General features: G+C 39.5%; 1 protein-coding gene across 4 annotated transcripts in view; it reads left to right on the forward strand.

Moving 5' to 3' along the window:
• Positions 1-14,238, forward strand: part of LOC123869879 — a 69,457-nt gene extending 55,219 nt beyond the window's left edge. For 3 of the 4 annotated variants that reach the window (XM_045912959.1, XM_045912958.1, XM_045912956.1), the window contains 4 exons: positions 12-185; positions 8,143-8,260; positions 8,809-10,299; positions 14,081-14,238. In XM_045912959.1, coding sequence (XP_045768915.1) covers positions 12-185; positions 8,143-8,226 — 258 coding nt within the window. In that variant the 3' untranslated portion in view covers positions 8,227-8,260; positions 8,809-10,299; positions 14,081-14,238. Of the gene's footprint in view, positions 1-11; positions 186-8,142; positions 8,261-8,808; positions 12,870-14,080 lie in introns of those variants that run through there. The other variant, XM_045912957.1, reaches the window with a different exon arrangement.
• The last annotated feature ends 114 nt before the right edge of the window (positions 14,239-14,352 follow it).

Consider the following 14,352-nt stretch of genomic DNA (forward strand, 5'->3'; position numbering starts at 1 on the left):
TCGTGTTGCAGGCGGAGACGCCGGTGCGGTTCCGCACGTCGCCGCCGCTGGAGGCGCTGAAGCCGCGGCGCGCGGGCGAGTGCGGCTGCGCGGGCCGCGCGCCCTGCTCGCCGCGCCGCCGCCGCCTGCCGCTGCCGCCGCCGCGCCGCCACCGCCCCGCGCTCGACTTCGACAAGATGCAGCAGGTAACTGATGCTACCTAATAAAAGTAGTAAAACATACACATGTGTAAACGCTAGCTAAAACGAACTAGTACTGGTGATTATTATTGATGAGATACCACAAAAGAACTACGAATGTTTTTTTTTAAAAAGTACTGTATTTTTTAAAAGTTCACAATACATTGCAAATAAAACATCTGACTAACTATGAACGTTCCGTAAATAGATCACTCGAAGTCAGTGCCGTAGGTGGGTCACTGACCCAAGTTTTACACGCTATACAATGCGAGTTTGATAAATACTAAATCACTAAAACTACAAGATTTATTTAAGGTTATTGGCATTGGATTGTGTTATGGTGGTATAATAAATATAAGGCCGATTTCTTTAGGTACCATTATAGGCAAAATACTGGAAAGAATAATTTATTCTGATGTAAATCAGAACATTAGGATTGATGACGCGCAGTTTGGTTTTCGTCCTGGGCTCTCAACAGATTCGGCTATCTTTAGTCTCAAATCGATAGTTAACTATTATACGAATAGAAACACATCCGTATACGCATGCTTTCTGGATCTCAGTAGAGCTTTTGACCTGGTAAACTATCAGTTACTATGGCAAAAACTTATTAAGTCTAATGTATCGCGTAAGACGGTAGATCTGTTGAGATACTGGTACGAGAACCAAACTAATTTTGTGAAATGGGGCGACGCCGGCTCTAATGATTATAGATTAGAATGCGGCGTGCGTCAAGGAGGATTGACCTCTCCGGACCTCTTCAGCATTTATGTTAATGATCTGATTGAGGGACTTAGAAATACTAGAGTAGGTTGCCACATAGGTACAACGTGCATTAACAATATCAGCTATGCTGACGATATGGTACTTCTAAGTCCCTCAATCAGGGGTCTTAGACGACTACTCAACATCTGTGAACAATATGCTAGAGATCACGGCCTTAAATATAATGTTAAAAAGACGCAGATGATGGTTTTCCGTGCAGGCAAGGGCCCGGAGAGGATCCCGTCGGTTTTCTTAGATGGAGTTCCTGTAGAAAGGGTGGCGCAATTCAGGTATCTGGGGCATATTTTAACTGAGGATCTACGTGATAACCAAGACATGGAACGAGAAAGAAGGGCTTTGTCTGTTCGGTGCAACATGCTCGCACGCAGATTTGCGCGGTGTAGTTCTGAGGCGAAGCTGACACTGTTTAGAGCATATTGTCAATGCTTTTACACGTGTCAGCTTTGGGTCAACTGCACCGCAAGTGCACGTAGCAGCATCAGAGTGCAGTATAATAACGCATACCGTATTCTGATGAAACTGCCTAAATACTGCAGCGCGTCGGGCATGTTTGCTGACGCCAAAGTGCCCGATTATTTCGCGATTATTAGATCTCGGGTTGCGGCTTTCTGGTTCCGCATCCGCAATTCTCAGAACGAGATCCTCAGGGTATGCTCTGAGTGTCCTGAAAATCGCATACCGAAGTACTGGCTTGCCGTGCATCGTGGCAACAACCGTAAATAATTTTTAATTTTTATTTTACTCTTGTATTCTATTCTATTTTATTTTATTTTATATTTAAGAAATGGGTGTAAAAAAAAATTGCCTGAAAATAAACTATTATTATTATTATTATATTATTATTATAATGATACCGTATGTATGTGTATTGTGTACAGTCAACGTTCGACTTGGAGTGTAGGTACAATATAGTAGGAATACGATTTTTTTACAATTTTTCATGAGAAAAATGGAAGGAGTCGGATGTTTCCATGTTGTGTGCTATATTCGCGTGACGTATAAGCAGGTATGGTGCGGGTGGTGCGGGTGGTGCGGGTGCTGCGGGTGCGAGGGGGTGCACAACACAAGTGACGGCGCGAGGTGCATGGCGGCGCATAATGAGCTCACATGCACGACGTTCCCACGCCTACGCGTAGGGCTGCCAATCACTGTTTTAAAAAGCGTGTGTTTGCCAATCCGCACTCGACTAGGGGTGATGGTAGACTCTGGCCGAAACTGTTCTTGAGAGGACACCAGTAATTATAGTAGGCTGGCGATAAGCTCATAGAAGCAAATAATCTTACTAATACTTTCTATCTTTGTGTACCTATTCTACTCTCTTTACAACCTTTCGCACTGCCAAGGTTCACTGGTAGAGATCTCTTATAGAGATAAGTGTTTCCCTGCCCACTTTTTCTTTCTTTTTCTCTTTATTGTTACAACTGTCTGGCACAAATAAAAAACAATAATCGAGATCACATCATAAGTGCTCAATCTCGATGATAAACAATAATAGGGATCTAGTTGGTTTAGTGGTTAGTATGCTCGAATGCGGATGACGATTAATGAGGTCCTGGATTCGATTGCTGGCATTAAAGCAAGTGCTAACTGCTAAATAATATTAAATTCACTAAAATGCGGAACAGGCCTGCTATTTCGTTGACAACCCTAGCCTGTCGCCGCAACATGAAGGTTCATGGCACAGGAATAAAGGGTAAATTAAGGTTTCAATTTACATGTGTGCGAGCCTCCATCCAGCCTGCCCTGTATGACCTTCAATTACCTGCCAGAGTTTTGATTTAATCCCTACATCAAAAACAAATTAACGTGTTAATTTGACCTATACCTATAGATTCTGAAGGAGACAAGTAGACACGTGGCATGATGTAAAAAGTGTCAGTCGAATGTGTGTCGTGTGGAGTGGATATAGGTTTTTCAAAAATCCCGTTAAGGACTCTTTAATTTTCCGGGATAAAAAGTAGCTTATTGGTCAATCCAGGGTATTTCCATTCTAAATTACAGCCAAATCCGTCCAGTAGTGTTTGCGTGAAAGAGTAACAAACATACTCACTTTATACACACATACGCACAAACTTTCGCCTTTATAATATTAGTGTGATAGTGTTATTACCTAATCCAATGCGAAAGTGTGCCTGTCTGTTTACTTGTCACGGTCCTTCTATTTAACCGATTTGATGAAATTTGGTACAAAATTAGCTTACATCCCGGGGAAGCACATAGGCTACTTTTGATCCCGGAAAAATAACATAAGTATAGGTAAGCCAGTAGCCACACACAAAATGGCGAGGCCACAACTCACATTCTTGTCAGGTGTATTTTGTAGCTTCCGATGACGAATGTTTTGCATTACTTAACTACACTTGTGTAAAACATCTGTTTTAATGAATGTAAGGTGGTTCCTCCTTGGACGAATGGCATAGTTCACAAACAATAAATTATTAACTAGTATACTTATTATCTTCTAAAAATACTATAAAAACGAGTACTTAAATATAAAAATTACAAAACATAAATGTCATCCAAATCACTGTAACGAGGCAGGGTGCCCAGAACGCTGGCTGCGTCCTCTCCACTCCAAAATGCACAAATATGAAATTATTTTCTATATTTTTAGAATTAGAAGATAACAGCTTCTAATTTTTCTACTCAAGTCTGAAATCTATACTAATAAATAAAATTGGAGTGTCTGTCTGTAATTTCGAAATAACTACCGCATATTAAGGTCATATGGTTATTTGAACGATACTATAACTGAATCACACGTTTTTTAAATTTTTGTCTGTCTGTCTGTCTGTCTGTCTGTCTGTCTGTTTGAAAAGGCTAATCTTGGGAACGGCTGAACCGATTTTGACGGGATTTTCACAGACAAGTAGAGAATTGACCAGGGAGTAACATAGGCTACTTTTTTAACCGACTTTCAAAAAGGGAGTTGTGTTTTTCTACCTATATACACCGAAATCTCCGAGATTTCTGAACCGATTAGCGTCATCTCTTTTTTAATCGATAGAGGAACTTTGCGACATTGTTTCATAAAAAATTTGGAGTCCAACTCCTCAATCCTGATGCTGCAGGGGATCTGACCAATCCACGCGGGCGAAGCTGCGGGCATCAGCTAGTATTATATAAATAACGAAATAAGCGTCCAGGGCGCGTTTAGAACATTCTATCCTGCCAAGTGCCAACCCAACCTTTTCTTTAGATTGAACTGAGAAGACCACTCGGAAACAACAGCTTAATTTTGAAAAATGCCAAACTTGTACTTACATTCAAGATTTCTTTGTTAATCAGATAGGTAGTTACTTTATATTATATAACTAGCTTAATCGCGCGACTTCGTCCGCGTGGACTACACAGAATGCAAACCTCTATTACCTACCCCTTTAGGAGTAAAATTTTCAAAAATCCTTTCTTAGCGGATGTCTAATAGCGCGAAAATTTTCAAGTTTAACAACTTGCAACCTACTTAGTTTAATCATTGCTAAGCGAGCTGCAAGTCAAATCCACCATCTCACCATCACGCTCTCTTACCATTTACATTATCTTCGATTCAGTTATATTATGCTTTTTGCAGAAGCATACAAAATAAGCAGTCTAGCTTTATTGAACAAAACATCACGTCCTAGGCATTTGGTAGTCTGTCCGTTCGCCGGAGCCAAGTCAATGGAGCGTCGCGCGCCATTGAGCGGTCGTCAATGGCGGCATTCCTTGCGCGCGCAGGCCGGCCGCGCCGTCGCCCCCCGTACATGGCCCGACGTGGAATCAAAACGCTTTTTTTGCCCCTACGACTACTCCCGGTTATAAAGACTGTTTCATACGTGCAGGTTTAACTCTCCAACTTTCATCAGAGCCTTTTTTTTCAAAATTCCTCATGGATCTGACGTGTCTGACTCTATTGTGGTTATTGCCCAACGACCTACGAATAAAAACATCCTCACCCTCCTCCGCGCTATATTTCAAGTAACACCTTAGCATTTCATTTGAAAGGTGGCCGTCTTTAGGCACGATCTTGTTTTCTTTTCTTCATTCATTCTTCGAATGAGACGACATCGAACAAGTCACAACTCGACAAAGACCGTGGCGTGAAAATCTCTACAAGAACTTATGGAGTTATGTCCAGCTGTGGACGTCCATCGGTTGACGATGATGATGATAGCATTGATAGCATCGAGAGTAAATGAAGAGCTTTAGGCTGAGATTTATAGAGCGCACTTTGACTTGCTCAGACTTAAGATTGAGTTAAAATGAGACAGATTTATGTCAGAGATATATACGTCTGTCTTCCTTTAACTCAGTCTTAAGTCTAAGCAAAGTCAGAGTGCGCTCTATAGATCTCACGCTTAGAATCGCAGCGTTAAAACTGCACGAGTGTGAGGCACCCTAATGGAGTCACGTATGGGCATAGAGTAAAGAGTTTTCAATGCATTATTGATATCGTTTCGTGTCGCCCTCAAGTTTTTGCTGTGTAATTGGCTTGCGGAAAATATCCACGATTGCCGGCGTAAGAAAAACGTAGGTATAGGTAGGTATAACTGACTTCTTTTCATTCTAGAATCTAGATCGTTCTCAAGAGGAGTTTATTCGCAGCGCGCTCTAAACAAACGTATCTAGGCTTCTTTGTATGACGGAATATTAAAGAGATGCCAGTGCCACTGTATACTATTACTATACTACACCCTAGTATTAAACTATTAATATAGGTAATATTAAGTGTTCTAACTAACACTTCTAACTAACAGCAACCACACTTATGTTAAATAACATTTATCTCTACAATACGAATAAACAGCTAATCAAGATAACTTTCACAGTAACTCACTCATAGCATCTTAGATTTCAAAATCCGCGAACAACTGCTATTGGTCAATTCGACCATGTCTACCAATCTCGCAAGAATACCAACATAAAAATAATGTTGCCATGCTTGTCGAAATTTTAATTCAATCACATATGAAGAAGCTCAACTCTGAGCAATTTTAAGGTTTTAACCTTTTCCAAATTGCTCAGAAGTATGTCTTATAAAATAACTTTTAATCTGTAAGAGCATTATAACTGTCTAGTATCTTCCTATCTACGAGTATGTAGGTACCTACTGCAAGCTGTTTTTAGTTGGTCGTTGTATCAGTAAAGACATGCTATGAATGCCAGGCAAGTCGCAATCCTTACCTTAAACGGTGTTATCGTGGGCGGTTAAGTGGTTGAATTGCATCATAACTCGTTAATTGTTCGCGTTATTTATAGAGATGTGGTAATTACGATTACTGAGAATATCTACTCCATTTTTCTCAACTATGCAGAAAAATTATAGGTACTTATTCTTGTTCTGTTACTAAGTTTTTAATTGAATCAATAGGTAGATAGGTAAATACCTACCTACTTATTAGACTACAAGTTACGACTTAAGAATATGAATAGGTATGTACTGAATTCCTGAGGAAACTTGTAAAGTTTCTGTGAACTAAATTAGGTTTAATTTATAGCAACTCTATTATTATTAAAGCCTAAATAGAATCTCGAATCTCTAATTAAAACCTAAATAGAATTATTAAAATCAATGCCCTATCTACCTACTAAGTTTTCAAATGAACAGGACCGAAATAAATGGTTAGGCTTCATAAGTTCTGATGGCAAAGGTCATCAAAGGAAAAAGTGCAAATTACGGCGTTTTCTGAACAAGATATTTCCTATAGTAGGATTGATCGTCGGGACCCAGGGAAGGATTTAAGAATTTTTTAAGTACGTAAATTATAATTACGTAAATCACTAAGATTTTTTTACGTAAATTTTGAGAGCAAGAGCCCTCAGTCTGATCCTAATACCTGATCTGAGTAGGTACCTACTAGTAGTGATCTTGGAACCTGCATAAATATGTTGTAAATATACGTACTCCAGGTTAAGAAATGAAAGTTATGAGTAACTTAGTAACACGAAGCAGCTACCTACTTAAGTTAATCTTTATAAAATCAATCATTGCATATTATAGTAGGTTTTAAGTTGGAACATATCCATTAACTTCACATTCACACACTCCCTACCTATGTGAATTCCTGTCGGTTTCAGAACGTTTATGGACATAACAGTCCATTACCTACTCGTTAGATACCAGCGTTTATTACCTAGGTACCTATGTACATAATTACGTAATGTAAAGTACACTGTTTGCAAATGTCAGATTAATATTCGCGACATGAAGCCATGCTGAGCGCATAATATACCTAGTAGGTATCTTACGTCTATCGTCTTCATACTGTGTTTGGCGTCTTGTTATTGATTGTATTTCAATTTTGATTATATTTTTACCACAGCGAGACCCTCGTCAATTGTTCTACCACTCATCAGCACCTCCTTAGATTACACTGCCTTATTTGCTTGATCATCTACCTACCTAGAATACAGCTACTTGGACGAAAATGTCCAGCCCAATAAAAATAACGAGCAATGGTACTTTGGCTTGGTTATGTATTTATACTAATGTTCCAATTTTGCTGTCTTCGAAAATGGCCACCAAATAGAACAGCTGGTTTGACGCCGCCATCTTTGCCTATCATCGCGGACTAAAATCGAATGTAAACCAATGAAATACAGACCTTATTGCTTGACGTTAAGATTTTAAACACAAGAACAACAGACAGACTCATAATTCGCGCGTACAAAACATGGCACATAACCAACAACCAAGCAGATGGACGCGCGATATGATTGGCTGACTAGTTAACGCTATTCGAAAGATAAGTTTTCTGCGCAGGTACATCGGCGTAATTTATAAAAACCGGTCAAGTGCGAGTCGGGCTCGCACACGAAATGTTTCGTACCATCGTACAAGATATATCTAACACCTTTATGTAGAACTCTGCAAGTTAATAACGGTCTGCGCCATCTATATGTGATTTTGTGAATTAAATTTTTCGTTTTTTTTTTGTGATATAACCACAAATTCACGGTTTTTTTTAAAATTTACTTGATTCTAGGTCAACGCGAAGTACCTACCCTATAAGTTTTCTTGACAGGCACGACAAACGGACAGACAGTCAGACAGACAGACAGACAACAAAGTGATCCTATAAGGGTTCCGTTTTTCCTTTTAAGGTACGGAACCCTAAAAGTAGATACTGTACGTGAGCTTGTCCGGTTTTCGACGAGTTCCTTCAAGTTGACCGTAGTTGGTGTGTATCGGTTACAGCTGAAGGTGGGCGGCGGCGGCGTGCGCTCGTGGCGCGCGGTGGGCGGCGCGCACGGCGGCGAGCTGTCCGTGTTCTGCTGGTGATGCGCCCACCACCACGTCTGCCCAGGAAGCACAGGTGCTCATCAACATTTTTTTTCTTATTAGTCATTTTAATCATGACTAACATTCCCCTTTCCCCTCCAACTACTTGTGCTGTGGGTACGTCAATAGTGCAACGGCTGGGGTTTGGGTTCATTGTCAACAGATAGACGTCCACCGCAGGACCACTAGGGTTGGGTTGCTTAGACTTAAGTTTCAGTTAAAACGAGGTAAATTTATGCCAGCGACATAACGTTGCACTTGTAACGCTGCACTTTTCGGTGCGAAGTCGCTATAATTAGCATCTGGGGACTCTTGCACATGTACTACTAGCCATCTTTTTTAACTATAAAAAACCGTGCGCTTTGGTTTTGGTGGATTTGTGCGGTGGTGCGTGGTGGTACGTGGGGGCTTGCTTGGTGGCTGGCTTTTCCTGCACGTTGTGCCATACAGATTTGCCTTTTTAGCGGATTATAGCAAATCAAGCTTTTGATTCCTTGTACCTAATGTCACGAATAAACTCTTTCTTTGTTTGAAGCTGTTTGTAAGATTGCAGCAAGTGATGTGTGCCTTGTCGTGTTGCAGTTGTCGAGCAGTGGCGCGCGCCGGGCTTGCGGCGCCGGCGCACGCCGCGCAGTCGCCGCTCATATCAGGTTAAAGCGACTCGGTGCGCCGTCCGAGTGTTCGAGTTCCTTTAATTGCACTCAAATAATGATCAAAGTACAAACTTACTAATACTATTATATCGATCGCGTTCGCCGCATTCGCCGACCGAATGTAGTTTTTGGAAATATTTACTCGTTTTGAATACTGTGTTTAAATTATTGCCACTTGTAATCGGTTTCGGATGTTTGTATTAGTAGTCGGGGCTTCCCCGAGTCCCGGGGGCGAGCCGGGAGGTGAGACGCAGCGACGAGACGCGGACTCGCGTGGCCATCGGTAGTTACATAAACGAATTCTATTATTTAGTCGTCGACGCGGCGTTGTATTTCTGGAGCACTCGACGCGACGTCGATGTGACGAATTTTGGAGAAGAAGTTCACGGGATGCGGGTTTCTTCTCCGAGATGTTTTGTACACGGTTTTGACACGAAAAACATACTTTTCAGACAAAAGTATATCTGTAGACTAAAGTTAAACTTACATTTAATTAATATAGCTGTCCTAATAATAATAATATATGTATGTGGTTTTAGTTGTAACTGTATGAAGCGCGAACCCCACGTATCTCGCGTCAGGCGAAGCCCGCATCGCGTGAATCGGAATATAGGAGGTGACGTATCGGTAGAATCGCCTCGGCTTTTGATCTCGAATCGCGACAGCGGCTCGATGCTGGCGCGGCGACAGCGACCCGCCTCCGGCGATCGAGTCGCGCGCGATTCCATAATAGATTATCAAAATATTTTTATCATTTTTAAAATGTCAATTGATATGAACGCGATGCGCTGCCTTTTGTGCAATATGGACGGAATTTATGAGATGTTTAAATATGGAAGCTGGGGAGCGTGGTTGCGTCGTCCGGCCGGCGCGTGTAAAAAGAAACGTTTTGCGAAAAAGCGCGGGAAACGCAATTGCGCCTCCCTTCTGTCGATGTGACAGTCGACAGATGAAAGAGAACGTAATGGCGCGCTCGTCGTTCGTACAATATATTGGTTGTACCTAGTTGTAACTTATGTTAGTAGTTTATTTAGCAGGGCTAATTCTGTTACTCTTGTTGTGTTATAAACGAAAATGAAAAAAAAAATATAATAAAAATGTGGTGCGAGTGGATACAAGTGAATTTAACGATAAAGACATTTAACAAATTTTCAAATTAATACGATAAAAGTACTAAGACTTTTTTAAAAATCGCTTGGATAAAGATTGTATGTACATAGTGTTAAGTTACGTAGGGTTCTAAGGGGTACTTCCGACTATCACACTGAATGTCTGCCTACGGCCTCTAAACTGCGGTATTATAGATGTCCTGCAGCATTGACTTATATCTAATTAACAATTTATTACCTTACAATCGTATTTCGTCGGTTTAACGCAAGAATTCTCATTAATTGCACAAAGTCAAGTAGGTACCTTGTAGGTAGTAGGTTGTAAACTGTTTACAACAACTATGCACTGCAGGTCTACACGAAATCTATACCTACGTAATTATAGTTCATAGTTGTTGTAAACCGGTACTTGAAGATATTTTTTGCAATTAATGAGTTTTAGCAGTAAACAGACGATATGGCGTTAGGTATTTTGCTAAATTAAGAACGTCAATAGTTCAACGATTAAAAAGTGGATTAAAATCCGAAAGGTCAACGGTTCAAACCAAAACCCGTCGCACTAATATCGTCTTGTCATCGATCACAGCGCATGCATCGATGACATCTCAAGTTGAGAGTTGCTGCAATGTGTAACTACCGCCACTTCTCGCGATGGCCGAGCTTCAGTGATAATCGGAGCTACACCTTAAGTGCAGTCTTAGATGTAGTAGGTATAACAAATTGTATGGCGGAGGCGCCCGGCGCCTGCTCTTTTGTTAACATTTCTTTTGTGTTATTTTTATTTTCGCTAAACGTTTCGTTACTGACTCGTCCGTGTTGTTTCCGATTTGTGAGACATCCCTGCGAGCCGCTTAAGGGTTTCAGAACTCGTCACGAAAGTTGGAGTAAAAATCTATATTAAGTACATAGGTGTATCGCGATCTCAGTGGAAAATTGAATTTATTCCTGATGACTTTAGGCTTATTTCGAGGATTAACAACATATAACATTAAAACGGGTACGTAGGATTATTACGACGATTTATCGATATTTGGACCAAGTTGCATGTATTGTTGAGAGATGAAGTTGTCATGGACAATATCGAACTACCCGCTTTCTTGTTCATTTCGCTGGAACTTTGCGAGCTGTCCGGCAAAATACACTCATTATGTCGTACGACCACAAATCATGCAACTGGGTCGAAATTAGATAAGTATGTAAATCAAATCTATCGTATTAATCGGTGCCTACCCAATGTTTACATTGTAATAAGTATGAATTATTCCTTGGCCTATGTACTGCGCTTCAAAAAAGACCTTGGAATCGATTACTGCGTTCTGATTTCGTGACGCGATCTATCCTATGAGTTTTGACCGAAATCACGAACTTTGGACTCAATTTTACCATAGTTTTAGGCCAGAAATGAGTTTCAGTGGACCAAAAACGTCCAGATTAAACAGAAAAAAAAAGGATTTTGGTCAGAGGTGTCATCACACCATTTTGTTGACCAGCCTACTGATTGGCTAACTCAGTGTCTTACACTGCCACCGAGCCCATTTGACATTTATTTTTAATCCATTGAAAGTTTTCTATGAAAAATTATTTTGATGTCACTCAGTGAAGCAGCATTGTAGCACCAACCAATATCAAAAAGCTCGGTGGCTAACATTCAGTGCTATAGACACTCTACGTTAGCGAATCACCCCGCAGCTCCTCATTATTGTTAAGGCAAGTGATAGCGAGCAAACTTTTTCAAAACTCATAGTAGCCCTTCTGATTTTACTTTTTTTGCTGTCAAATTGTAATTTAAAATCAAATTTTTTACTGTGTCTACTTAAAAACATGAACTCTTACTTCTTTGCTGCGGCTAAATGCGAAATTACTTTAGGAACGAACGCAATGCGTTTTAGATACATGATATTCAAAAATATTTGGAAATAACTTTTTACACTTTTGTCTACTTTATAAAAATAAATCATAGTGCAGAAATAATACAGAACTGTGGGTTTACCATCAACCATACCTACTTGCATTAGCGATGGGTGATTATTGCAAAAAAACAATCGAATGAATCGAACAATCGGTTTATTAAAAAACAGTCGAATAAAAATCGACAGTCGATTATTCAATTACTCGATAACGCAATGCGTTCAATTTTCGATTCATTCGTCCCAGACATGTAACAATTGAACAATCGGAAACAATCGATTGTTTTGTACAATTATTCGATTGTTATTCGAAAGAATCGCCCACCGCTAACTTACATCGCAAGTATCTCTACTCTTGACGCTAGTTGAGTCTTGACTAAACTGAACTAAAGACGGCAATAAATAATACCAACAATGCCAACGCACCATGTGAACGCGATGAAGCCATACCCTATCCACGGAAGGAAGTTAGTATAGCGCTCTCTGTTACAAATCCAAAAATCTCAGTGAGCGCTAATAATTTTGAGCCCCCAACCAATCACAAACGAAACTATGTTTTCTAATTGAATTTCGAATGTTTTTTAAAACATTTTGAAATTGAATTTGGAATGTTTTTTGAAAGCATGTCTGTACATGGCTGGTGACTCAAAAAGGTTAACGCCTACTGAAAATGGCTCTATCATTTGTATGAGATTACGTAACTGAGAGAGCGCTATGCCAACTTCTCTCCGCAGATGGAGTATAGCACGTTAGCATATTGTTCTGTTTAGGTAATAGCAAAAGTTGACAGTAGTCCCACTGTTCGCTTTCACATTCAGCCGCAGCAAATCATTAAGATCGGCTTACCGACAGCAAACGTGGCTTGCAGCGATGCGCGTTGCTACAACCATCGGTGATATTTACAAGATGATTTATATTATGTTTTATATAATGAATTAACAAGCGTAATAAAGAGTGAGCAATGGCACATCTTATATTGTTGTTTTATTGAATCTTACCACAGGTGTTAAGCCCGGTCAGAGATTATACTAGAGATATAGAGTATAATAATGGTAGAGTGGATAGATATGGGATAGATCCAAGGAAAGGAGTTTGTATAGCGCTCTCTGTGACGTAATCCCGTACAAATTGATAGAGGCAAAAATATCAGTGGGAGTTATTGGTGGGTGTTAAACCATCTTAATTCACCAACCAATCACAAAAATATTTTCAAAAACTTGGAATTCTAAAATATTTAAAAAAAACTGGTCAAGTGCGAGTCGGACCCACATACGAAAGGTTCCGTAGTACAAGATATTTTCAAAATTTTATGTGCAACACAGAAAGTTAATGACAACAGCGCCATCTATAGTGATTTAGTAAATTAATTTTTTCGTGAACACTTCAATTTTTTTTGTGTACTCTCATACAGGTCTACGTGATTCTAGAGGTCAACGGGAAGTACCTTATAGGTTTTCTTGACAGACACGACGGACGGACGAACAGACAACAAAGTGATCCTATAAGGGGTTCCGTTTTTCCTTTTGAGGTAAAACTCAATACGATAGTTGAATGTAGCTGAAAAATCAGTTGTGTTCAAGTTGTATCAATTTCGAAATAATGATAATAATATACCACACCTATACGAACAAGTCAAACTGAAAAAAGTTTCATGTAATAACGTGTTCAGGAAACTGGATTATCAAAGGTTAAATTAAACTACGTAGGTACAAGACAAAATAGCATCTTTATTGAAATTACTTAAGTCACAAAAAGGTTTAAAATGCTTTTGAGGCTCAATGAGTAAATGAGGCTCAGATACCTACAACTAATAATTAAACAACATTAGCACATACATTCAAAACAGTCTCAGACCAAAGTCATTAGTCCGAAAAACGTACAATGCGATCATAGTAAGAATAGGAAAAGTCAATATTTCGATCTGTCAACGGTCTTTTAAAACATATGATATTACCATATTTATTTTGTACCAAAAACAAACAAAATAAATAATGAAAGGCACAAGAACAACATTTGTCCATCTCTTGATTTTTACCAAAAGCCATACAACGAACGCTTTGCGAAAAATATTGTCTAAGTAAGGTTTTTATTGCTAAATTAATTTTATCTTATATCTAGGTAAATAAAAATTCCGTTGGTTAAGTGCAAAGCAAAAAGTTATTAATTATTGCTGAAAACAATCAAGTTTACAACAACTATGAACTGGTTATGTTTTTCAGACGAATTTAGTTTAATACGAAAGAGACGATTTTCATAGTTGTAAATTATTGTAAGAACCTACTTAGGTACTTGATTTTCGCAATTAATGAGTTCTTGCAGTAAACGGACGATTTAGTAGGTACTTACTAAAAAAAATATTCAAAATATTGACAGCCTAGATAGATCGCCATATTGAAAAGTCTTAGCGTTTCAATATGGCGAAAAGTCATTCCTATTCTTAGTTAGATCGCATGGTAC

Source organism: Maniola jurtina, chromosome 11, assembly GCF_905333055.1.
Source record: "Maniola jurtina chromosome 11, ilManJurt1.1, whole genome shotgun sequence".
Lineage (NCBI taxonomy): Eukaryota > Metazoa > Arthropoda > Insecta > Lepidoptera > Nymphalidae > Maniola > Maniola jurtina.